Below are 27,876 nucleotides of genomic sequence, written 5' to 3'. Positions count from 1 at the left end.
ACACCACACCTCTATATACACCTATATACACACACCTCTATATACACCACTGCTCTATACACACCACACCTCTATATACACCTCTATACACCTCTATACACACCACACCTCTATATACCCATCTATACACACCACACCTCTATATACACCTCTATACACACCACACCTCTATATACACCTCTATACACACCACACCTATATACACACCTTTATACACACCTATACATACACCTTTATGCACCTCTATACACACCTTTATACACCTTTATACACACCACACCTCTATATACACCACACCTCTATATACATCTCTATACACACCACGCCTATATACACACTCACATTGGCTCTTTCAATTAATCTTAATTCTTTGCATCCTGAGGGAAGGGACCTTGAACAGTTGACAAGGAGGCGAGGAGAGAATGGAAGGAATCAAGGAAAGATGCATTGTGATAAACCCATGATTAAAATATGTTCTAAAACTTGATAGACACATTGAAAGGTCGCTGGTTTGAATCCCCGAGCCGACTAGGTAAAAAATCTCTGTACCCTTGAGGAAGGCACTTAACCCAAATCGCTCCTGTAGTCGCTCTGGATAAGAGCATCTGCTAAATGACAAATATAAATTTGATGATCGACCAGACAGACCTTATTTTGAAATGGAATACTTTATCTGTGATTGTTTGAGCTTGGCTGACTTAATAAACCAATATAGAAGTCCCAAAAGCTGCAAACCATCACAATAGCCTCGCTGTTATTCTGATGACAGACAGCGCCGTCTTGTGGTAATACAACTGCAGTTATTCTGATTTTTATTTAACCTTTATTTAACTAGGCAAGACAACTATGAACATATTCGTATTTACAATGATGGCCTACCCCAGCCGAACCCTAAACGGATGACGCTGGGACAATTGTGTGCCACCCTATGGGGCTCCCAATCACGGCCAGTTGTGATACATGCTGGAAATGAACCAGGGTCTGTAGTGCCGCTGCCTTAGCACTGAGATGTAGTGCCTTAGGCGCCTCGGGAGACCCTTCAGATACTGTATGCGCATACCCTTCCGCAACATGTATTACATGATGCTGTTGATTATTCATTATCTAAAATACGAAAGCAGGCCATCCATCCATCTCACCAACAATCCATCAATACATTCGAGTAATGAACGGAGCTGGGTCATTCAAAGGGCGTTTCGCTTAGGACTTCGACTTCTTTCTGTTTGTCCCAGCCACCGATCCGTCTGCTTGCCTTCACGCGTAGAACTGCAGAGACGCCATCTTGCTTGTTTTGAAGTTAGTTGGCGAAGTAACTTAGCCAGCTAGTTAATCAAAACGTTTAGCCAGCTAGTTAATAAAAACGTTTAGCCAGCTAGTTAATTAAAGCGTTTATCTAGGAACTTTTAAACTCCTTAACAAACCAGGTTCTCGTGAGGTTCGCTACTCTGTGAGGAGGACTGGTCGAAGCTGAGATGAACCAATTTGAACAGTTAAGTTGTCTGCCCGTCTGTGCTAGCAATGGTCCCATTCTGTAATGTAGTTAGCTACTCATTAAGATGCTATGGTTGATTTAGTAAGTGGTGAATGTGGGTAGTTATCAGCTACCCACAGTCCAGGTGAGAGAAAAACATCACCCAGATAGGCCAGTCGTGTGAGAAACTCTCATCATGCAAGCGGTCAGACAAAGTGAAAATGATGGTCAGTAAAGAAAACTTTGAGCTCCTCAATTCAAAAAGACGTGTCAATAATTTGACCCAGGTAGCCTAGTGGTTAGTGCGTTGGGCAGGAACCGAAAGGATGGTCTAACGACTCCCTGAGCTGACAAGGTGAAAATCTGTAGTTCTGCCCCCGAACAAGGCAGTTTAACCCACTGTTCCTAGGCCGTCATTGAAAATATGAATTTGTTCTTAATTGACTTGCCTAGTTAAATAAAAAACAAACAAAAAAATAACCAGCGCACTTCTGTATGTAGTAAAAACTTTAGATGGTCGCTGCCCATATCATTGCATAATGCAGAAAATACACGTGAGTTCAGGGACCTTGCTTTAACAAAGTAGTGTCCAAAACGTCTTTCAAGCTGTCAAGCATTTTCATGGCAGCAAGAGCCTCTCGGTGGATGCTGCAGTGTATCCAAGTTGCCTAGGGAGCAACTGCTTGCACGTGCGTTAACACTCCTGTCTCCCTTTCATGGCTTTTGCGCCATCAGTACATATTATTTAACCTTTATTTAACTGTGTAGTGCCATCAGTACAGATACCAACACATCTTGACCACCAAAGTCCATATGATGTCACAAAGCTGTCCAGTACTTTAAAAATATCCTCTCCTGTTGTTCTGGTTTCCAGTGGTTTGCAGAAGAGGATGTCTTCCTTAATTGACCCCCCCATAAAAATAACGGACATATACCAGGAGTTGTGCCAGGCCCGTCATGTCTGTTGACTCATCCAGCTGTAACACAGAATTTACTGGCTTGTATGAGAAGCAGTAATTGTTTTCAAAACATCTCCTGTCGTGAAAGTGTTTTTATGGAGTTTTTTTTCCTTTTCTACCAGCATTGTCCCAGAATTAAGTCCTCCACAATACCATGGGCCTTGCCTGTTCTAGCCCCTCGGTAGCTCACCATATAAGACGCTTCTAGCCCGTTATTAATGGTATTTGTTGCTTTTATACATGTCTTACTACTCGAACCTCGTCTTAATTCTCGCTCAAACTCCTGTGGCTTATTTTTCAAATTGGCATGTTTTGTTTCTAAATGTCTGTGCAAGCGTGAAGGTTTCGTCGAGTTGTGAGATAGTAGTTTTGCACTATAACACACTGTGGCTGAGGAAAGGCACTGTTCCCAATCTGAGTGAACCTCAAATCAATGTAGTTCTCATCATATTTGCGCCTCTTCGGTGGTCCATGTCCCTGTCTGTTCGGTGCTTTCCCGGGTAAGGGGGCAGTGGCTTTTCAGCTGCATCAGATTCACAGCTATCAGTGTCCATGCTAGCTGGACTAACAACATGTAGAATTACTGATGCCAGCATTGGATGTGGTCGTGTAAGCAGAACAACTTGTCGTCGACAGGTGCAGTACTGCTGGTAGTCGCAGTACTACCAGTAGAGCTGGTATGTGTCTCTATGGACGCGGCCTTACTTTTTTAAACAATTTATCAATTTTTGTGCAAACGGAATGAGCAGCAGCTACGTTTGGCCTCATACGGACCGTTGGTGGAATTCCCGCAAGAGAGTAACTGTTAATTATTTGACTCGGCTATTTGTTGTTATTTCCATTTTATATCCGTTCGTACATCCAGGGCGTTGTCAGATTATCCGTTCGTACATCCAGGGCGTTGTCAGATTATCCGTTCGTACATCCAGGGCGTTGTCAGATTATCCGTTCGTACATCCAGGGCGTTGTCAGATTATCCGTATCCAGGGCGTTGTCAGATTATCCGTTCGTACATCCAGGGCGTTGTCAGATTATCCGTTCGTACATCCAGGGCGTTGTCAGATTATCCGTTCGTACATCCAGGGCGTTGTCAGATTATCCGTTCGTACATCCAGGGCGTTGTCAGATTATCCGTTCGTACATCCAGGGCGTTGTCAGATTATCCGTTCGTACATCCAGGGCGTTGTCAGATTATCCGTTCGTACATCCAGGGCGTTGTCAGATTATCCGTTCGTACATCCAGGGCGTTGTCAGATTATCCGTTCGTACATCCAGGGCGTTGTCAGATTATCCGTTCGTACATCCAGGGCGTTGTCAGATTATCCGTTCGTACATCCAGGGCGTTGTCAGATTATCCGTTCGTACATCCAGGGCGTTGTCAGATTATCCGTTCGTACATCCAGGGCGTTGTCAGATTATCCGTTCGTACATCCAGGGCGTTGATTATACACCACAATAAATCTATTGATTATACACCACAATAAATCTATTGATTATACACCACAATAAATCTATTGATTATACACCACAATAAATCTATTGATTATACACCACAATAAATCCATTATTTTAGGCAGGTTTAAAGAAATGAAGAGAATGTATTTCATAAGAATGGAATTTCATAAGAAATGGAATGAGTTGTCCTACTGTATGGTATCTGGCTATGCTCCATGCTATAGGCTATAACCTTGTTCATTTAGCTGACAAGATATGGTCAAGTCCTATGTCATTTTATTTTCTGATTTTATTGTAAGAATATTAATTGAATTTAGCTGAATAAAATAGGAATGGTGCGAGTGCACATACACTCCATGACCAACTGTATGTGGACACCTGCTCGTCCAACATCTCATTCATGAGAATTAATATGGAGTTGGTCCCCCTTTTGCTGCTATAGTAGCCTCCACCCTTCTGGGAAGGCTTTCCACTAGTTGTTGGAACATTGCTGTTATAACAGCCTCCACCCTTCTGGGAAGGCTTTCCACTAGATGTAGGAACATTGCTGTTATAACAGCCTCCGCTCTTCTGGGAAGGCTTTCCACTAGATGTCAGAACATTGCTGCTATAACAGCCTCCACCCTTCTGGGAAGGCTTTCCACTTGATGTAGGAACATTGCTGTTATAACAGCCTCCACTCTTCCGGCGCCGACAGAGATGGCCGCCTCGCTTCGCGTTCCTAGGAAACTATGCAGTTTTTTGTGTTTTGACGTGTTATTTCTTACATTAGTACCCCAGGTCATCTTAGGTTTCATTACATACAGTCGAGAAGAACTACTGAATATAAGATCAGCGTCAACTCACCATCAGTACGACCAAGAATATGTTTTTCGCGACGCGGATCCTGTGTTCTGCCCTACAGACAGGACAACGGAGTGGATTCCATGCAGCGACCCCAAAAAAAAACGACTCAGAAAAAGAGGGAAACGAGGCGGTCTTCTGGTCAGACTCCGGAGACGGGCACACCGTGCACCACTCCCTAGCATTCTTATTGCCAATGTCCAGTCTCTTGACAACAAGGTTGACGAAATCCGAGCAAGGGTAGCATTCCAGAGGGACATCAGAGACTGGTAACGTTCTCTGCTTCACGGAAACATTGCTCACTGGAACGACGCTATCCGAGGTGGTGCAGCCAACGGGTTTCTCCACGCATCGCGCCGACAGAGACAAACATCTTTCTGGTAAGAAGAGGGGCGGGGGCGTATGCCTTATGACTAACGTGACATGGTGTGATGAAAGAAACATACAGGAACTCAAATCCTTCTGTTCACCTGATTTAGAATTCCTCACAATCAAATGTAGACCGCATTATCTACCAAGAGAATTCTCTTCGATTATAATCACAGCCGTATATATCCCCCCAAGCAGACACATCGATGGCTCTGAACGAACTTTATTTAACTCTCTGCAAACTGGAAACGATTTATCCGGAGGCTGCATTCATTGTAGCTGGGGATTTTAACAAGGCTAATCTGAAAACAAGACTCCCTAAATTTTATCAGCATATCGATTGCGCAACCAGGGGTGGAAAGACCTTGGATCATTGTTACTCTAACTTCCGCAACGCATATAAGGCCCTGCCCCGCCCCCTTTCGGAAAAGCTGACCACGACTCCATTTTGTTGATCCCTGCCTACAGACAGAAACTAAAACAAGAAGCTCCCACGCTGAGGTCTGTCCAACGCTGGTCCGACCAAGCTGACTCCACACTCCAAGACTGCTTCCATCACGTGGACTGGGAGATGTTTCGTATTGCGTCAGACAACAACATTGACGAATACGCTGATTCGGTGTGCGAGTTCATTAGAACGTGCGTTGAAGATGTCGTTCCCATAGCAACGATTAAAACATTCCCTAACCAGAAACCGTGGATTGATGGCAGCATTCGTGTGAAACTGAAAGCGCGAACCACTGCTTTTAATCAGGGCAAGGTGTCTGGTGACATGACTGAATACAAACAGTGCAGCTATTCCCTCCGCAAGGCTATTAAACAAGCTAAGCGTCAGTACAGAGACAAAGTAGAATCTCAATTCAACGGCTCAGACACAAGAGGCATGTGGCAGGGTCTACAGTCAATCACGGACTACAGGAAGAAATCCAGCCCAGTCACGGACCAGGATGTCTTGCTCCCAGGCAGACTAAATAACTTTTTTGCCCGCTTTGAGGACAATACAGTGCCACTGACACGGCCTGCAATGAAAACATGCGGTCTCTCCTTCACTGCAGCCGAGGTGAGTAAGACATTTAAACGTGTTAACCCTCGCAAGGCTGCAGGCCCAGACGGCATCCCCAGCCGCGCCCTCAGAGCATGCGCAGACCAGCTGGCCGGTGTGTTTACGGACATATTCAATCAATCCCTATTCCAGTCTGCTGTTCCCACATGCTTCAAGAGGGCCACCATTGTTCCTGTTCCCAAGAAAGCTAAGGTAACTGAGCTAAACGACTACCGCCCGTAGCACTCACATCCGTCATCATGAAGTGCTTTGAGAGACTAGTCAAGGACCATATCACCTCCACCCTACCTGACACCCTAGACCCACTCCAATTTGCTTACCGCCCAAATAGGTCCACAGACGATGCAATCTCAACCACACTGCACACTGCCCTAACCCATCTGGACAAGAGGAATACCTATGTGAGAATGCTGTTCATTGACTACAGCTCGGCATTCAACACCATAGTACCCTCCAAGCTCATCATCAAGCTCGAGACCCTGGGTCTCGACCCCGCCCTGTGCAACTGGGTACTGGACTTCCTGACGGGCCGCCCCCAGGTGGTGAGGGTAGGCAACAACATCTCCTCCCCGCTGATCCTCAACACTGGGGCCCCACAAGGGTGCGTTCTGAGCCCTCTCCTGTACTCCCTGTTCACCCACGACTGCGTGGCCACGCACGCCTCTAACTCAATCATCAAGTTTGCGGACGACACAACAGTGGTAGGCTTGATTACCAACAACGACGAGACGGCCTACAGGGAGGAGGTGAGGGCCCTCGGAGTGTGGTGTCAGGAAAATAACCTCACACTCAACGTCAACAAAACTAAGGAGATGATTGTGGACTTCAGGAAACAGCAGAGGGAACACCCCCCTATCCACATCGATGGAACAGTAGTGGAGAGGGTAGCAAGTTTTAAGTTCCTCGGCATACACATCACAGACAAACTGAATTGGTCCACTCACACAGACAGCATCGTGAAGAAGGCGCAGCAGCGCCTCTTCAACCTCAGGAGGCTGAAGAAATTTGGCTTGTCACCAAAAGCACTCACAAACCTCTACAGATGCACAATCGAGAGCATCCTGGCGGGCTGTATCACCGCCTGGTACGGCAACTGCTCCGCCCTCAACCGTAAGGCTCTCCAGAGGGTAGTGAGGTCTGCACAACGCATCACCGGGGGCAAACTACCTGCCCTCCAGGACACCTACACCACCCGATGTTACAGGAAGGCCATAAAGATCATCAAGGACATCAACCACCTGAGCCACTGCCTGTTCACCCCGCTATCATCCAGAAGGCGAGGTCAGTACAGGTGCATCAAAGCTGGGGCCGAGAGACTGAAAAACAGCTTCTATCTCAAGGCCATCAGACTGTTAAACAGCCACCACTAACATTGAGTGGCTGCTGCCAACACACTGACTCAACTCCAGCCACTTTAATAATGGGAATTGATGGGAAATGATGTAAATATATCACTAGCCACTTTAAACAATGCTACCCTATATAATGTTACTTACCCTACATTATTCATCTCATATGCATACGTATATACTGTACTCTATATCATCGACTGCATCCTTATGTAATACATGTATCACTAGCCACTTTAACTATGCCACTTTGTTTACATACTCATCTCATATGTATATACTGTACCCGATACCATCTACTGTATCTTGCCTATGCTGCTCTGTACCATCACTCATTCATATATCCTTATGTACATATTCTTTATCCCCTTACACTGTGTATAAGACAGTAGTTTTGGAATTGTTAGTTAGATTACTTGTTGGTTATTACTGCATTGTCGGAACTAGAAGCACAAGCATTTCGCTACACTCGCATTAACATCTGCTAACCATGTGTATGTGACAAATAAAATTTGATTTGATTTGGGAAGGCTTTCCACTAGATGTAGGAACATTGCTGCTATAACAGCCCCCACTCTTCTGGGAAGGCTTTCCACTAGATATAGGAACATTGCTGTGGGGACTTGCTTCCATTCAGCCACAAGAGCATTAGTGAGGTCGGGCACTGATGTTGGGCGATTAGGCCTTACTTGCAGTCGGCGTTCTAATTCATCCCAAAGGTATCAATTCAGCTCTGGAACTAGCTATCTGTGTGTGTACACATACACACATTAAAGATGATGCCTCAGGGGATCAGGAGTGTTAGGGTGTATAATGTGTGTGTATATTCTCTCCCCCCAGTTTGAAAGATGACGACCCAGAGGATCAGGATGAGACAGTCTGTAACCAGGAGGAAGACGGCTCCATCAACAACAACCGACGCAAGGTACGCAACACACACCAGACACGTACACAGTGAACCCCCTCCCAAAACCCTCATCTCTATCAACTCCGTTGTCTATCAACTCTGTTGATAGAGTGTGTGTAGTGTGTGTGTAGAGGCCAGTGTGTGTGTAGAGGCCAGTGTGTGTGTAGAGGCCAGTGTGTGTGTAGAGGCCAGTGTGTGTGTAGAGGCCAGTGTGTGTGTAGAGGCCAGTGTGTGTGTAGAGGCCAGTGTGTGTGTAGAGGCCAGTGTGTGTGTAGAGGCCAGTGTGTGTGTAGAGGCCAGTGTGTGTGTAGAGGCCAGTGTGTGTGTAGAGGCCAGTGTGTGTGTAGAGGCCAGTGTGTGTGTAGAGGCCAGTGTGTGTGTAGAGGCCAGTGTGTGTGTAGAGGCCAGTGTGTGTGTGTGTGTGTAGAGGCCAGTGTGTGTGTAGAGGCCAGTGTGTGTGTAGAGGCCAGTGTGTGTGTAGAGGCCAGTGTGTGTGTAGAGGCCAGTGTGTGTGTAGAGGCCAGTGTGTGTGTAGAGGCCAGTGTGTGTGTAGAGGCCAGTGTGTGTGTAGAGGCCAGTGTGTGTGTAGAGGCCAGTGTGTGTGTAGAGGCCAGTGTGTGTGTGTGTGTGTAGAGGCCAGTGTGTGTGTAGAGGCCAGTGTGTGTGTAGAGGCCAGTGTGTGTGTAGAGGCCAGTGTGTGTGTAGAGGCCAGTGTGTGTGTGTAGAGGCCAGTGTGTGTGTGTAGAGGCCAGTGTGTGTGTGTGTAGAGGCCAGTGTGTGTGTGTAGAGGCCAGTGTGTGTGTAGAGGCCAGTGTGTGTGTAGAGGCCAGTGTGTGTGTAGAGGCCAGTGTGTGTGTAGAGGCCAGTGTGTGTGTGTGTAGAGGCCAGTGTGTGTGTGTGTAGAGGCCAGTGTGTGTGTGTAGAGGCCAGTGTGTGTGTGTGTAGAGGCCAGTGTGTGTGTGTGTAGAGGCCAGTGTGTGTGTGTGTAGAGGCCAGTGTGTGTGTGTGTAGAGGCCAGTGTGTGTGTGTAGAGGCCAGTGTGTGTGTGTAGAGGCCAGTGTGTGTGTGTGTAGAGGCCAGTGTGTGTGTGTAGAGGCCAGTGTGTGTGTAGAGGCCAGTGTGTGTGTGTGTGTGTGTGTAGAGGCCAGTGTGTGTGTGTGTGTGTGTGTGTGTGTAGAGGCCAGTGTGTGTGTAGAGGCCAGTTTGTGTGTAGAGGCCAGTGTGTGTGTGTAGAGGCCAGTGTGTGTGTGTGTGTAGAGGCCAGTGTGTGTGTGTGTGTTACCCTTCTCCTCCTGTCAACTGTCCCATCTCCTCCTGTCAACGAGACAACCCTTTCCTGTGGTTACCCATCTCCTCCTGTCAACGAGACAACCCTTTCTTGTGGTTACCCATCTCCTCCTGTCAACGAGACAACCCTTTCCTGTGGTTACCCATCTCCTCCTGTCAACGAGACAACCCTTTCTTGTGGTTACCCATCTCCTCCTGTCAACGAGACAACCCTTTCTTGTGGTTACCCATCTCCTCCTGTCAACGAGACAACCAGTTAGACTACTTATCATCTCATTAGACATTCTGGCATGTTCAGATTATTGCTTATTTTTTTACAGTGACTTTCAGACTGATATCCATGGAGTAGCAATGGTAACTGATGTTTATTTTAGGGTAAAAACAGGTAGCAATGGTAACTGATGTTTATGTTAGGGTAAAAACAGGTAGCAATGGTAACTGATGTTGAGACAATCAGTCTGTCTCTGTTCTCATCCTCTTTTCCTTCTAACTTCAACCCAAATGATTGAATCTCATTTTTCTAATGCCTCGTGTGTGTGTGTATGTATATATATATATATATATATATATATATTTTATTTATTTATTTATACTGCTCAAGAAAATAAAGGGAACACTAAAATAACACATCCTAGATCTGAATGAATGAAATATTCTTATTAAATACTTTTTTCTTTACATAGTTGAATGTGCTGACAACAAAATCACACAAATTATCCTTGAAAACCAAATTTATCAACCCATGGAGGTCTGGATTTGGAGTCACACTCAAAATTAAAGTGGAAAACCACACTACAGGCTGATCCAACTTTGAGTAATGTCCTTAAAACAAGTCAAAATGAGGCTCAGTAGTGTGTGTGGCCTCCACGTGCCTGTATGACCTCCCTACAACGCCTGGGCATGCTCCTGATGAGGTGGCGGATGGTCTCCTGAGGGATCTCCTCCCAGACCTGGACTAAAGTATCCGCCAACTCCTGGACAGTCTGTGGTGCAACGTGGCATTGGTGGATGGAGCGAGACATGATGTCCCAGATGTGCTCAATTGGATTCAGGTCTGGGGAATGGGCGGGCCAGTCCATAGCATCAATGCCTTCCTCTTGCAGGAACTGCTGACACACTCCAGCCACATGAGGTCTAGCATTGTCTTGCATTAGGAGGAACCCAGGGCCAACCGCACCAGCATATGGTCTTCCAAGGGGTCTGAGGATCTCATCTCGGTACCTAATGGCAGTCAGGCTACCTCTGGCAAGCACATGGAGGGCTGTGCGGCCCCCCAAAGAAATGCCACCCCACACCATGACTGACCCACCGCCAAACCGGTCATGCTGGAGGATGTTGTAGGCAGCAGAACGTTCTCCACAGCGTCTCCAGACTGTTACGTCTGTCACATGTGCTCAGTGTGAACCTGCTTTCATCTGTGAAGAGCACAGGGCGCCAGTGGCGAATTTGCCAATCTTGGTGTTCTCTGGCAAATGCCAAACGTCCTGCACAGTGTTGGGCTGTATGTAAGCACAACCCCCACCTGTGGACGTCGGGCCCTCATACCACCCTCATGGAGTCTGTTTCTGACCGCTTGAGCACATTTGTGGCCTGCTGGAGGTCATTTTGCAGGGCTCTGGCAGTGCTCCTCCTTCTCCTCCTTGCACAAAGGTGGAGGTAGCGGTCCTGCTGCTGGGTTGTTGCCCTCCTACGGCCTCCTCCACGTCTCCTGATGTACTGGCCTGTCTCCTGGTAGCGCCTCCATGCTCTAGACACTACGCCGACAGACACAGCAAACCTTCTTGCCACAGCTCACATTGATGTGCCATCCTGGATGAGCTGCACTACCTGAGCCACTTGTGTGGGTTGTAGACTCCGTCTCATGCTACCACTAGAGTGAAAGCACCGCCAGCATTCAAAAGTGACCAAAACATCAGCCAGGAAGCATAGGAACTGAGAAGTGGTCTGTGGTCACCACCTGCAGTACCACTCCTTTATTGGGGATGTCTTGCTAATTGCCTATAATTTCCACCTGTTGTCTATTCCATTTGCACAACAGCATGTGAAATTTATTGTCAATCAGTGTTGCTTCCTAAGTGGACAGTTTGATTTCACAGAAGTGTGATTGACTTGGAGTTACATTGTTTAAGTGTTTATTTTTTTGAGCAGTGTATACATACACACAAACTGTTGTAACTAATGCCTCATACTGACTGTGTGTTAGACGGTGAGTCCTGCAGTAGGGGAACATCCTCTCCAGTATAACTATACCTTGTGGTACTCATACTGTGTGTGTTAGACGGTGAGTCCTGCAGTAGGGGAACATCCTCTCCAGTATAAAATATACCTTGTGGTACTCATACTGTGTGTGTTAGACGGTGAGTCCTGCAGTAGGGGAACATCCTCTCCAGTATAACTATACCTTGTGGTACTCATACTGTGTGTGTTAGACGGTGAGTCCTGCAGTAGGGGAACATCCTCTCCAGTATAACTATACCTTGTGGTACTCATACTGACTGTGTGTGTGTGTTAGACGGTGAGTCCTGCAGTAGGGGAACATCCTCTCCAGTATAACTATACCTTGTGGTATTCTCGGAGGACTCCGTCCCGGCCCGCCAACACACAGAGTTATGAACAGAACATCAGACAGATCGGCACGGTCGCATCGGTCAGTACACACACACTACTAACACGCATCATATACACACACACACACCACCAACACGCATCAGGTCAGGAAACACACCACTAACACGCATCATACACACACACACACACACACACACACACACACACACACACACCAACACGCATCGGTCAGTACACACACCACCAACACGCATCACATACACACACCACTAACACGCATCACATACACACACCACTAACACGCATCACATACACACACACCACCAACACGCATCACACACACACACATCACTAACACGCATCGGTCAGTACACACACCACCAACACACATCGGTCAGTACACACACCACCAACACGCATCACATACACACACACCACCAACACGCATCACATACACACACACCACCAACACGCATCACATACACACACACCACCAACACGCATCACATACACACACACCACCAACACGCATCACATACACACACACCACCAACACGCATCACATACACACACACCACCAACACGCATCACATACACACACACCACCAACACGCATCACATACACACACACCACCAACACGCATCACATACACACACACCACCAACACGCATCACATACACCACCAACACGCATCACACACACCACCAACACGCATCACATACACGCATCACATACACACACACCACCAACACGCATCACATACACACACCACTAACACGCATCACATACACACACCACTAACACGCATCACATACACACACACCACCAACACGCATCACACACACACACATCACTAACACGCATCGGTCAGTACACACATCACTAACACGCATCGGTCAGTACACACACCACCAACACACATCGGTCAGTACACACACCACCAACACGCATCACATACACACACACCACCAACACGCATCACATACACACACACCACCAACACGCATCACATACACACACACCACCAACACGCATCACATACACACACACCACCAACACGCATCACATACACACACACCACCAACACGCATCACATACACCACCAACACGCATCACACACACCACCAACACGCATCACATACACGCATCACACACACACACCACCAACACGCATCACACACACACATCACTAACACACATCACAGTACACACACCACCAACACGCATCACATACACACACACCACCAACACGCATCACATACACACACACCACCAACACGCATCACATACACACACACCACCAACACGCATCACATACACACACACCACCAACACGCATCACATACACACACACCACCAACACGCATCACATACACACACACCACCAACACGCATCACATACACCACCAACACGCATCACACACACCACCAACACGCATCACATACACGCATCACATACACGCATCACATACACCACCAACACGCATCACATACACACACACACGCATCATGTAGTTGATGTTATCTTGTGCTGTGATTGGTTGCCAGGTGGAGCAGTTCTGGAAGTTCTACAGTCACCTGGTGCGACCGGGAGATCTGACTGGCCACTCTGACTTCCACCTGTTTAAAGAGGGAATCAAACCCATGTGGGAGGTAACATGTCTATATACACATTATATTATTATTATATATGGGTATAATGTGGGAGGTAACATGTCTATATACACATTATATTATTATTATATATGGGTATAATGTGGGAGGTAACATGTAGATACAGTGCAATCAAAGTATTCAGACCCCTGGACTTTTTCCACATTTTGTTATGTTACAGCCTTATTCTAAAATTGATTCTTCTTTTTTTTCAATCTACACACAATAGCCCATAATGACAAAGCGAAAACAGGTTTTTAACCCATACCCTTTGATATGAGACTCGAAAATGAGCTCAGGTTCATCCTGTTTCCATTGATCATTCTTGAGATGTTTCTACAACTTGATTGAAGTCCACCTGTGGTAAATTCAATTGATTGGACATGATTTAGAAAGGAACACACCTGTCTATATAAGGTCCCACAGTTGACAGTGCAAGTCAGAGCAAAAACCAAGCCGTGAGGTTGAAGGAATTGTCTATAGAGCGCTGAGACAGGATTGTGTTGAGGCACAGATCTGGGGAAGGGGACCAAAAAATGGCTGTAGCATTGAAGGTCCCCAAGAACACAGTGGCCTCCGTAATTCTTAAATGGAGGAGTTTGGAACCAGCAAAACTCTTCCTAGAGCTGGCCGTCCGGCCAAACTGAGCAATCGGGGAGAAAGGCCTTGGTCAGGGAGGTGACCAAGAACACGATGGTCACTCTGACAGAGCTCTCAGAAGGACAACCATCTCTGCAGCACTCCACCAATCAGGCCTTTATGGTAGAGTGGCCAGACGGAAGCCACTCCTCAGTAAAAGGCACATGACAGCCCGTTTGGTGTTTGCCAAAAAGCACCTAAAGGACTCGGACCATGAGAAACAAGATTCTCTGGTGAACTCTTTGGCCTGAATGCCAAGCATCACGTCTGGAGGAAACCTGGCACCATCCCTATGGTGAAGCATGGTGGTGGCAGCATCATACTGTGGGAAGGTTTTTTAGTCGCAGAGACTGGGAGACGAGTCAGGATAGAGGGAAAGTTGAACGGAGCAAAGTACAGAGATCCTTGATGAAAACCTGCTCCTGAGCGCTCAGGACATCAGACTTGGTAGAAGGTTCACCTTACAACAGGACAATGACCCTAAGCACACAGCCAAGACAACGCAGGAGTGACTTCGGGACACATCTCTGAATGTCATTGAGTGGCCCAGCCAGAGCCCGGACGTGAACCCGATCGAACATCTCTGGAGAGACCTGAAAATAGCTGTGCCGCAACGCTCCCCATCCAACCTGACAGAGCTTGAGAGGATCTGCAGAGAAGAATGGGAGAAACTATCCAACTACAGGTGTGCCAAGCTTGTAGTCTCAAGCTCTGTTGCACCAAAGACTCAAGGCTGTAATCGTTGCCAAAGGTGCTTCAAAGTACTGAGTAAAGGGTCTGAATACTTATGTAAATGGGGTAGTTCAGTTTTATTTTTAATAAATTAGAAATGTCTAAACCTGTTTTTGCTTTGTCGTTATTTGGTATTGTGTGTAGATTGAGGGGGAAACAATTGAATCCATTTTAGAATAAAGCTGTAACCTACACACTACCCCATAAGACTTAGGGTAAAAACAGGTTAGGGCGAAAACAGGTTCGGGTTAGGGCGAAAACAGGTTAGGGTAAAAACAGGTTTTAGACATTAAAGATAGAAATGTGACATTTAAATAAGTATTCAGACCCGTTACTCAGTACTTTGTTGAAGAACCTTTGGCAGCGATTACAGACTCGCGTTTTCGTGGGTATGATCAGTGGTTTAAATTACCATAATACCAATATGTTTGAAGCAGACCACCATAGTCTCTGTGCTCAAAAACACTATAGTAATCTGCCTAAATGACTACCGACCCGTGGCACTCACATCTGTAGCCATGAAGTGCTTTCAAAGCCTGGTCATGGCTCACATCAACACCATTATCCCAGAAGCTCTAGACCCACTGGACTTCCTGGTAAGGGTAGGGTGGTAAGGGTAGGGTTCAACACATCCGCCACACTGATCCTCAACACTGGGGCCCCTCAGGTGTGTGTGCTCAGTCCCCTCCTGTACTCCCTGTTCACCCACGACTGCACAGCCAGGCACGACTCCCAACACCATCATTAAGTTTGCAGACGATACAACAGTGATAGGGCTGATCACGGACAACAACGAGACCGCCTATAGGGAGGAGGTCTTTAATTATTTGTTACTTTTATTTCTTATTCATATTATTACTTTTTTGAAACTGCATTGTTGGTTAGGGGCTCGTAACTAAGCATTTCACTGTAAGGTCTGCTACAGCTGTTGTATTCAGCGCATGTGACTAATAAAATTAGATTTAAAATTAGATTTACTTTACTGTTTATATTATTGAAAACTTTTACTCCACTACATTCCTAAAGAAAATAATGTACTTTTTACTCCATATGTGGATGCACCTGAGCTCAGTTTCGAGTGTCATAGCAAAGGGTCTGATTTCATGTAAATAAGGTATTTCTGTTTTTTTTTTAAATTATTTAGCAAAAATGTGTACCTGTGGATTTATTTCAAGACCTAGCTTCAAACTCGTAAACCGCCGTAAAAAAGCCAGACTGCGGTTTGTAACTGCACGTGGGGACAAAGATCATACTTTTTGGAGAAATGTCCTCTGGTGTGATGGAACAAAAATAGAACTGTTTGGCCATAATGACCATCGTTATGTTTGGAGGAACGGGGGTGGTAGCATCATGTTGTGGGGGTGCTTTGCTGCAGGAGGGACTGGTGCCCTTCACAAAATAGATGGCGTCATGAGGAAAGAGAAGCATGTGGATATATTGAAGCAACATCTCAAGACATCAGTCAGGAAGTTAAAGCTTGGTAACAAATGGGTCTTCCAAATGGACAATCACTCCAAGCATTCTTCCAAAGTTGTGGCAAAATGGCTTAAGGACAACAAAGTCAAGGTATTGGAGTGGCCATCACAAAGCCCTGACCTCAATCCCATAGAAAATGTGTGGGCAAAACTGAAAAAGCGTGTGCGAGCAAGGAGGCTTACAAACCTGACTCAGCTCTGTCAGGAGGAATGAGCCAAAATTCACCCAACTTGTTGTGGGAAGCTTGTGGACGGCTACCCGAAACGATTGACCCAAGTTAAATAATTTAAAGGCAATGCTACCAAATAGTAATTTAGAATGTGATGATAGAAATAAAAGCTGAAATAAATAATTATCTACTATTATTCTGGCATTTCACATTCTTAAAATAAAGTGGTGATCCTAACTGACCTAAAACAGGGAATTTTTACTAGGATTAAATGTCAGGAATTGTGAAACTGAGTTTAAATATATTTGGCTGAGGTGTATGTAAACATCCGACTTCAACTGTATCTTTGTGTGTAACCTTCCAGGATGAAGCTAATAAGAACGGTGGGAAGTGGATCATCAGGCTGCGGAAAGGTCTGTTTTTATTACTATTATTACTAAACCTCCCTTTTTTAAATGTCGACTTTGGGCAAAAACGCCAAAATAACAACTTAACTGATCAGTGCTCCACATAGAGAATGATAGAAGCTTCTTGTGGCCAAAGGTTGTTTTAGCAGCGCCATTGAGGGCTTCTGCCATTTTAAAGTAGTCAACTGGGTTGGGATTCCTATGGGTTGTAGCATCAATGGTGCTGCCCATGATGTCACAGACACTATAATGGCACAGATATAAAGATGAGTCCTCTATCTATCGCTATGATGTACCATCATACCAGGTAATTTAATACTGAAAAATAAAATCATTGATAAATAAAATATTTAACTCCAGAAGTGCCTTTTTATTCAGATCTCTACAGCTTCCATCTAAAAACAAATCCTTTGAAATGACATCAACACATACTGGAGGAGTTACTGGCTAGCTACAGTGGCCAGTCGTCAGTCACGGCGCGCATGACCAGAATGACACATCAATGAAGCACCAAAGACCCCATTTCAATTAAAACATTTAGAAAGACGCTGAGTTGGACCGTTTTTCCTGACTATTCTAAATCTCCCTTTAACATTCTAAACCTCCCTTTAACATTCTAAACCTCCCTTTAACATTCTAAACCTCCCTTTAACATTCTAAACCTCCCTTTAACATTTTAAACCTCCCTTTAATGTTCTAAATGTAATTTTTAACATCGTAAATGTCACCTTTATTTAACTAGGCAAGTTAAGAACTATTTCTTATTTACAATGACTCCCTACACCAGCCAAACCCGGACGACCCGGGGCCAATTGTGCGCTGCCCAAAGGGGCTCCCAATCACGGCCGGTTGTGATACAGCCTGGATTCGAACCAGGGTGTCTGTAGTGATGCCTCTAGCACTGAGATGCAGTAACTTAGACCTTTTGCGCCACTCGGGAGCCCAAACATCCTTTTAACATTCTTAAACCTCCTATTTGCATTCTAAGCTCTTCTTTAAACCTGCCTTTTAATATTGTTCTTATTGTATTGTTGAGAACATTATTCTGGCCATGTTAATATTGTTGTTGACAGGTCTGGCCAGCAGGTTCTGGGAGAACATTATTCTGGCCATGTTAATATTGTTGTTGACAGGTCTGGCCAGCAGGTTCTGGGAGAACATTATTCTGACCATGTTGTTAATATTGTTGTTGACAGGACTGGCCAGCAGGTTCTGGGAGAACATTATTCTGACCATGTTGTTAATATTGTTGTTGACAGGACTGGCCAGCAGGTTCTGGGAGAACATTATTCTGGCCATGTTGGGAGAACAGTTCATGGTGGGAGAGGAGATCTGTGGGGTGGTGGTCTCTATACGGTTCCAGGTACACACACACGCGCATACACACACACGCATACACACACACGCATACACACACACGGATACACACACAGGCTGAATCTCTTGGGCCCTAAGCCCTTTATCGATTGGCCACTTGCTGATAGTGATCACTACGTTTTTTGGGGCCAAAATGAGCATTGAGACGATGCCCAGTTGACGTCCCACTTGTCATTATAAAAAAATTCTAAATTCATTCATGAGCATTATCTCCCGCGACTTGCCTTGTAACATGAAACACGGGCACTTGGGACAGTGCCAGTCAAAAGTTTGGAGACACGTACTCATTCCAGGGTTTTTCTTTATTTTTACTATTGTCTACATTGTAGAATAATAGTGAAGATATCAACTCTATGAATTAACATATGGAACCATGTAGTAACCAAAGAAGTGTTAAACAAATCCAAATATATTTGAGATTCTTCAAAGTAGACACCCTTTGCCTTGATGACAGCTTTGCACACTCTTGGCATTCTCTCAACCAGCTTCATGAGGTAGTGAGGTCACCTGGAATGCATTTCAATGAACAGGTTTCCTTGTTACTTTGTGGAATTTATTTCCTTAATGTGTTTGAGCCAATCAGTTGTGTTGTGACAAGGTAGCCTTATTTGGTAAAAGACCAAGTCCATATTATGGCAAGAACAGCTCAAATAAGCAAAGAGAAACGACAGTCGATCATTACTTTAAGACACGAAGCTCAGTCAATCCAGAAAATGTCAAGAGCTTTGAAAGTTTCTTCAAGTGCAGCCACAAAAAACATCAAGCCCTATGATGAAACTGGCTCTCATGAGGGCCGCCACAGGAAATGAAGACCCAGAGTTACCTCTGCTGCAGGGAGACCCAGAGTTACCTCTGCTGCAGGGAGACCCAGAGTTACCTCTGCTGCAGGGAGACCCAGAGTTACCTCTGCTGCAGGGAGACCCAGAGTTACCTCTGCTGCAGGGAGACCCAGAGTTACCTCTGCTGCAGGGAGACCCAGAGTTACCTCTGCTGCAGGGAGACCCAGAGTTATCAGCCTCAGAAATTGCAGTCCAAATAAATGCTTCACAGAGTTCAAGTAACAGACACATCTCAACATCAACTATTCAGAGGAGACTACATTAATCAGGCCTTCATGGTCGAATTACTGCAAAGAAACCACTAAAGGACACCAATAAGAGTAAGAGACTTGCTTGGGTCAAGAAACACAAGCAGTGGACATTCGATTGGTGGAAATCTGTCCTTTTGTTCTGATGAGTCCAAATTTGAGAGTTTTGGTTCCAACCGCCGTGTCTTTGTGAGACGCTTTGTAGGTGAACGGATGATCTCCGCATATGTTGTTCCCACCGGGAAGCTTGGTGGTATGGGGGTGCATTGCTGGTGACACTGTCTGCGATTTATATAGAATTCAAGGCACTTTTAACCAGCATGGCTACCACAGCATTCTGCAGAGATACGCCATCCCATCTGGTTTGGGCTTAGTGGGACTATCATTTGTTTTTCAACAAGACAATGACCCAACACACCTCCAGGCTGTGTAAGGGCTATTTGACCAAGGAGAGTGATGGATTACTAATGTAATGGGAATATGACGAGGCTGGTTCAGGCTTACAGCTAGCTAGCAAGCTAATGTAATGGGAATATGACGAGGCTGGTTCAGGCTTACAGCTAGCTAGCAAGCTAATGTAATGGGAATATGACGAGGCTGGTTCAGGCTTACAGCTAGCTAGCAAGCTAATGTAATGGGAATATGACGAGGCTGGTTCAGGCTTACAGCTAGCTAGCAAGCTAATGTAATGGGAATATGACGAGGCTGGTTCAGGCTTACAGCTAGCTAGCAAGCTAATGTAATGGGAATATGACGAGGCTGGTTCAGGCTTACAGCTAGATAGCAAGCTAATGTAATGGGAATATGACGAGGCTGGTTCAGGCTTACAGCTAGCTAGCAAGCTAATGTAATGGGAATATGACGAGGCTGGTTCAGGCTTACAGCTAGCTAGCAAGCTAATGTAATGGGAATATGACGAGGCTGGTTCAGGCTTACAGCTAGCTAGCAAGCTAATGTAATGGACAAGTTTTCGTGTACATTAATCACCAATACAGCTCATTCAAGCACTAAACTCCTTAGCTAGATGAAAAATTGCGTGACTAAGACCTCGTTAACTTGTTTTCTGTTGACTTATTTTACTATTTTTGAGGGCAAAGTAGTTGTGACTAAGTGAGGTGTTGAAATTGTTGGGATGAACTTGCTGCGACGGTGGATGAAGAGGCTTTCAAAGGCTGCAGTGGAGCCCTCGATGACTCCACAACTATTTGAGATTGACTGAACACGCATATCGAGTGTTCAAAGTGTTCGGTTTGAGATTCAGCCTCACTCACTCGTGTGTGTGTGTGTGTGCTTGTGTCTCTGTCTGTCTGTCTGTCTGTCTGTCTGTCTAGGAGGACATCTTGTCTATATGGAATAAGACGGCCAGCGATCAGGTGACGACATCTAGAATCCGAGACACTCTTCGGCGCGTCCTGAACCTCCCTCCCAACACCATCATGGAGTACAAGACACACAACGACAGCCTCAAGTACGATTCACACACACACACTCCCACTCACTGTGTACTGTGTTATCTCTATAGATAATTCAAACTTTTTTTGATTGATCTCTGTTTTCTTTTTAGGGATAATTCCAGCTTCCGCAACACAAAGATCACCCTGTGAAGAGAGACGGAGGAGGAAGAGAGGCAAACCACCTGACCGTTTCTCCTGAAGTTATACTGTTTCCTCATAAATTATAGAATGTGACAGAGAGTCATGTTATCTCCTCTCTCTCGGCATCTCTTTCTCTCTCTGCATCTCTCGGCATCTCTTTCTCTCTCTGCATCTCTCTTTCTCTCTCGGCATCTCTCTTTCTCTCTCGGCATCTCTCTTTCTCTCTCGGCATCTCTCTTTCTCTCTCGGCATCTCTCTTTCTCTCTCGGCATCTCTCTTTCTCTCTCGGCATCTCTCTTTCTCTCTCGGCATCTCTCTCTCTGGCTCTTTCTCTCCAGGGTTCACAAGGTGATTGAGGTGCTTAAAATACTTGAATTAGCACTCTGAAATGGAACACCTTGAAAATCTGACGTTTTCTCAAGTTGGTACTTGAAAAGTACTTGAATTAAAATGAAAGGAGAACAGAAAATGTTCAAATATGTTTATGAAAAAAGTATTGGTCTTGCATTCTACCCAGTTTTATTTCCTCACGTTCCGTACTCTGGTTGCCAGGCGAGATCTCTCATTCCACCCACTCAGCCAGGCAGGTCCAAAACTGACTGATTAGGTTCTGCCAAACATCACATCGATAGCTAAAAGGCCAGGCATGTAGATTTATCCTGTTGTGGGTATGGAACATTTCTGGGATCTTTTATTTCAGCTCATGAAACATTCACATGGGTGATTCGACCCTGAAGAGCGACATGAAGCGGCAAAGACAACTCTGCATCCTGCGCCGGCGCCAGTTCTACGTTGTGACTTTCTCTGCAATGACCTCCAGAGCATTTTTACCAATCGCGTCATTCACCGGGGTCCTGCGACATTCAATTTAATCAAGCGGCAGCCAAGCTCCTGGCGTTCTGTTGGCTGTTCACCCGAGCAGCGACACTAAAGCTGCCAGTCGGAAGCCAGATGCTTTTTCGTAGATATTAAGATTCCCAAATGTGCAATAAAAATACAATGGTCATTAATACTCAAATGACATCATCAGTACTGACGATTCATGTATATAATAAAGCAATGTATTGAGTATAACTTGTAAGGTAGTGTATAACTTTAGTGATGAATAATATAGTAATTTTTTTCCATTAAGGTTGTGGCGATATACTGTCATCTGGTGGCAACTAGAAACAATTGCATAATCCCATTTTATTGGTCACATACACATGGTTAATATTACAAACTGATGGTCCTTGAAAATAAATATTAGTGCTTGAAAAAGTACTTAAGTACTTGAATTTGACTTGCCACTGTCTGTATGAATCCTGTCTCTCTCTTTTTGCTACCTGTTTCTCTTGCTGCATTTCTCTCTCCCTGCATTTCTCTCCCTCTCGCTGCATTTCTCTCTCCCTGCATTTCTCTCCCTCTCGCTGCATTTCTCTCTCCCTGCATTTCTCTCCCTCTCCCTGCATTTCTCTCTCCCTGCATTTCTCTCCCTCTCCCTGCATTTCCCTCTCCCTGCATTTGTCTCCCTGCATTTCTCTCTCCCTGCATTTCTCTCCCTCTCGCTGCATTTCCCTCTCCCTGCATTTGTCTCTCTCCCTGCATTTCTCTCTCCCTGCATTTCTCTCTCACTTCCTCTCGCTGTATTTCTCTCTCTCGCTGAATTTCTCTCTCGCTGTCTCTCTTGCATTTCTGAGAGTGTTTCACTGTGGAGATGGAGTAGTGTGTTGCTATGGAAACTAGTGTGATACTATGGAGACATGAGCGTCCTCTTTTTGCAACTTGTCCCTGAGTTGCCACAACAGGCCAGTGGCAGTGAAGAGGTCATTGAACTTAGCCAACAGGGGCAGTGAAGAGGTCATTGAATTTAGCCAACAGGGCCAGCTCTACGGGTCGGTGAAGAGGTCATTGAACTTAGCCAACAGGGCCGGCTCTACGGGTCGGTGAAGAGGTCATTGAACTTAGCCAACAGGGCCGGCTCTACAGCGGGGTGAAGCTGGGCATTGAACTTAGCCAACAGGGCTGGCTCTACGGGGGTGAGTGAGATGCCGGGCATTGAACCTAGCCAACAAGGCCGGGCATGGAAGCCCCAGATGGAATTGTTGCTCCCACAGTTTTGTTTCTTCATGAACACAACAAATGGTATATGAATTACAATGCCTGGATTTGCCATTCAAGAGCAGGCAGGAAAAGAGGCTTTACACCAGACTGGCTTTGTTTATAAATTGTGTTGTAAAGGCTGTGTCCCCTTTTGGGGGAATGAAGCAACTCCCATGAAGCGAATCATCCAACTCAGCTAACTTTCAGTCTGTGTAAAGGGTCAAACAAATCGTGGATATTCTGCAGAAAAGCTGCTGTGTCAAAATAGGTTTCAGAATGTTGGTCAAGATGAATAATGGTAGTTAAAGAATTGATTGTGAACGCGTGACCTACAAACACTGATAAATTGCAAAATAGTTGGGAAGAGATTTTCGATGTACCCATTCCATTGCACATGGTTAATGAATTGATACGCAAAACAACGCCGGATTCAAAACTTCACATTTTTCAATATAAATTACTATACAAAATACTTGCAACTAATAGAATGTTATATATATGGGGGATACAATCTTCCCAGCTCTGCAGATTCTGCTGTGAGGAGGCAGAGTCATTAGATCATTTATTTTGGTGTTGTCCATATGTAACTCATTTTTGGTCACAGGTCCAGGTATGGCTGAAGAATTGCAACATTTGCCTAGAACTAACACTACAGATACTGGGTGATTTGAAAAGCCATAGTCAATCATTCAATAATATAATAATTATTTTAGCAAAAATGTTTATTTTTAATTTACAATCTGTAGAAGCTATGAGAATAGGAAGGTTCAATTATTTTGTGAAGCATCACAGCACAGTTTAAAAATATATGGCAAGTAGAAATGTTGAGAGACAGATGGGAGGGGTTGAGAGACAGATGGGAGGGGTTGAGAGACAGATGGGAGGGGTTGAGAGACAGATGGGAGGGGTTGAGTGGAGCTGAAGGGTGGGACTAATAACAAGAAACAATGTAGGGCATAAGGGATCTGTAGAATGTATATAGGTTCGGAGCTTTTGTGAAATAGCATAGTTACAAATAGAAATCATCAAACTGGATGGACATCAGAAATAGAGGAAGGACTAAGAACAAACAAGAGAGAACTATTGTAAAATAGACTGTGTCTGTAAAATATGTATAAGATGTATGGATTGAAGGTAGAAGCAGAAGTGTTTATGAGTTTACTCCAATTGGGGGATCGTGGGAAGGGTTTGTGGGGAATAATAATAAAGGTATATTCTTTAAAAAGTATGTATGTCTATATAGGTATGTGTATGTATATATGTGTATATATATGCATGCGTGTATGGATATATATATTTACCAAAAAAATATGGGGGATTGGAAATGATGCAGGCAATTACATTGGAAGCAACATTCTTTCCGCAATATTAAGCTGATCCACCCTCAAAAAAAAAAAAAACACTGATATTTATCTTCGTCATGTTTTTTAAAAACAATTCTATAGCGTAGGAGGTAATTTACAGAATAGCAGGGGAAGTGGGAGAGGAGGCAAAGGGGATGGGAGAAGAAGCGGAGGGGATGGGAGAGGAGGCGGGGGGATGGGAGAAGAAGCGGAGGGGATGGGAGAGGAGGCGGAGGGGATGGGAGAGGAGGCGGAGGGGATGGGAGAGGAGGCGGAGGGGATGGGAGAGGAGAGGAGGCGGAGGGGATGGGAGAGGAGAAGAAGCGGAGGGAATGGGAGAGGAGGCGGAGGGGATGGGAGAAGAAGCGGAGGGGATGGGAGAGGAGGCGGAGGGGATGGGAGAGGAGGCGGAGGGGATGGGAGAGGAGGCGGAGGGGATGGTAGAGGAGGCGGAGGGGATGGGAGAGGAGGCGGATGGGATGGGAGAAGAAGCGGAGGGGATGGGAGAAGAGGCGGAGGGGATGGGAGAGGAGGCGGAGGGAAGCGGAGGGGATTGGAGGAGGTGGAGGTGATGGCTGAAATACAACTGATGGTGGATGTTTCTACTCTTTTAAAAGAGAAAATGGCAAAGATTAACAACGACATTCAGACTAGGGAGGCCCCTCCGAGATTCAGACTAGGGAGGCCCCTCAGATTCAGATTAGGGAGGCCCCTCAGAGATTCAGACTAGGGAGGCCCCTCAGAGATTCAGACTAGGGAGGCCCCTTAGAGATTCAGAATAGGGAGGCCCCTCCGAGATTCAGAATAGGGAGGCCCCTCTGAGATTCAGACTAGGGAGGCCCCTCCGAGATTCAGACTAGGGAGGCCCCTCCGAGATTCAGACTAGGAGGCCCCTCCGAGATTCAGACTAAGGAGGCCCCTCCGGGATTCAGACTAAGGAGGCCCCTCCGGGATTCAGACTAAGGAGGCCCCTCCGAGATTCAGACTAAGGAGGCCCCTCCAAGATTCAGACTAGGGAGGCCCCTCAGACAGCACCACAGCCTAAAGATCCTGGTTAGACAATTAAGGTAAACCAATCTGGACCTAATATTATGGTAAAACTTCAAGGGAAAGAAACCCCGATGTTAGTGGACACAGGAGCTATTCTATCCACATTGGTAAACTTTCTGGATTAGAATGACCTCTTACTAGGAAAACTTTTTGATGTTTACGGTATATCCTCCACTCCAGTAATGTATTTTCAGAACAAGCCCATGCCTTGTGCAGTCGGCCCTATTAGTGTTGAACATGATTTCCTGTACTCACCCTCTCAACAGTTTAATGTATTAGAAAGAGATTTGTTAACCAAATTAAATGCAACTATTTCCTGTACTCCAGATGGCGTATTTGCCTCCCACAGTATCCTGTTAAAAAGGAGGAACCATACACACAGTTTCTCTCCCCTGCCCTGAAATGCAAGATCAACTGTTTGACAATGCTGACTTGGTGTTTTACAAAAGTTGGACTACTCCGAGGATGTGTTAAAAGATGTGTTCGATGGATGTTAATCTCCAGAGTCTAAACATGCCCTATGCTATTATGTGAATGGTTGAATTTGACAACATTCCTCATGTCACCACAGACACTAAAACAAATCTGGAAATGATGCAGAAAACAGGAAGGAGTAGTTCAATCCATAGTGTACGTTTTAATCTGGTGAACATTAGTTTCTGGCTGGAGTACGTTTTAATCTGGTGAACATTAGTATCTGGCTGGTGTATTTTAATCTGGTGAACATTTAGTATCTGGCTGGTGTATTTTAATCTGGTGAACATTTAGTATCTGGCTGGTGTATTTTAATCTGGTATTTTAATCTGGTGAACATTTAGCATCTGGCTGGTGTATTTTAATCTCTTATTTTAATCTGGTGAACATTTAGTATCTGGCTGGTGTATTTTATCATTTCGGTGCATTACATATTAATCTCAAAATAGTTGACAATGTGTGTGAAGCAAATAGTGAATATCCGACAGACACTGGTAATTAATATATACCGTAGCATTGTTAGGGTAGAGATGCCTTCCAATTAGGAGAAAGTAAAGAGGGGACATTGGCCTTTTTGTTGACCTTCTAAATTAACAGTAGAGGGAAAAAGAGAGGTGGAGTATAGAGGGAAAAAAATGCATATGTAGACTAGTGAAAGTGAGAAAGAAAGCCATTGGAAAGTTAGAATGCTTAATTTTTAGGACTGATTCAGATTTAGCATAGTGAGGATGGGTGTCCTCTACCAAATATTCTGATAAGTTTCACAATGATTCTGTATCTCTCCCTTTGAAATGCATCCTGGGGCAGGTGCCCTGGGAGATCAGTTAGTGAAATTCTGCAGTTCTTTAAAGTGTAAAGGCATCTGGATCCAGCTGTTAAAGAAGCTCCCAATGAAGTAAGGCCTGGCCGTTTGTTTTTGCCCCTACATTTTACCACATACACCAGCATACACATGCAACCCAACTGTTAGGAATATTTATTAGTGGTGTTCAGACGGTGTCTGATTTATTGTTTTGTTTTGTTTTAGTAGGTTCTTCACGGGTCAGTTAGAGAATATCCGACAAGACATTTTCTGAAGTATCTATTGTCTGAACTGTGTTTGCACATGTCAGTTCTCCTGATGAATGTACTGAATTCCAATGTCAACCTGGTACAGAGAATGTTTGACATATTTTACAACAATAAGTCTGAAGTACAGGGAAACAGCAGAATGTTGTTGAATGACTTCCATTCTGATTTTCTGGTGAGGCCTGATCACCCTCGCTAGAAAGACCAGAGATGTTGGTTGAAATGTAAATATAATATGTAAACGCTGATTATGAAGAAATAAGTGTGTGTTGTTTTGAATGTTTAATTTTTGTCTCACAGGATTTGGATTTGTATCCATGAGCCTGTTACCCTTTATAAACTTTCAAAAGTTCTGATTCTGGAAGGGTTGAGACAGAGTGACCGAGCTCTGTTCTGATTCTGGAAGGGATGAGAAGGAGTGACCGAGCTCTGCTCCTGAACTGTGAAGTTCT

At 45.1% G+C, this 27,876-nt stretch overlaps 1 protein-coding gene across 1 annotated transcript; it reads left to right on the top strand.

Moving 5' to 3' along the window:
- The first annotated feature begins 1,232 nt into the window (after positions 1 to 1,232).
- Positions 1,233 to 22,684, top strand: LOC112242107 (eukaryotic translation initiation factor 4E type 2). The gene is made up of 8 exons (XM_042315367.1): positions 1,233 to 1,489; positions 8,350 to 8,434; positions 12,216 to 12,350; positions 13,821 to 13,925; positions 17,306 to 17,354; positions 18,608 to 18,711; positions 21,144 to 21,280; positions 21,377 to 22,684. The coding sequence occupies exons 1-8, from the start codon at positions 1,473 to 1,475 to the stop codon at positions 21,414 to 21,416; spliced, it is 672 nt and encodes a 223-aa protein (XP_042171301.1). The 5' UTR covers positions 1,233 to 1,472; the 3' UTR covers positions 21,417 to 22,684.
- The last annotated feature ends 5,192 nt before the right edge of the window (positions 22,685 to 27,876 follow it).

Source organism: Oncorhynchus tshawytscha, unplaced genomic scaffold, assembly GCF_018296145.1.
Source record: "Oncorhynchus tshawytscha isolate Ot180627B unplaced genomic scaffold, Otsh_v2.0 Un_contig_8471_pilon_pilon, whole genome shotgun sequence".
Lineage (NCBI taxonomy): Eukaryota > Metazoa > Chordata > Actinopteri > Salmoniformes > Salmonidae > Oncorhynchus > Oncorhynchus tshawytscha.
This window is presented reverse-complemented; position numbering and strand designations above follow the sequence as displayed.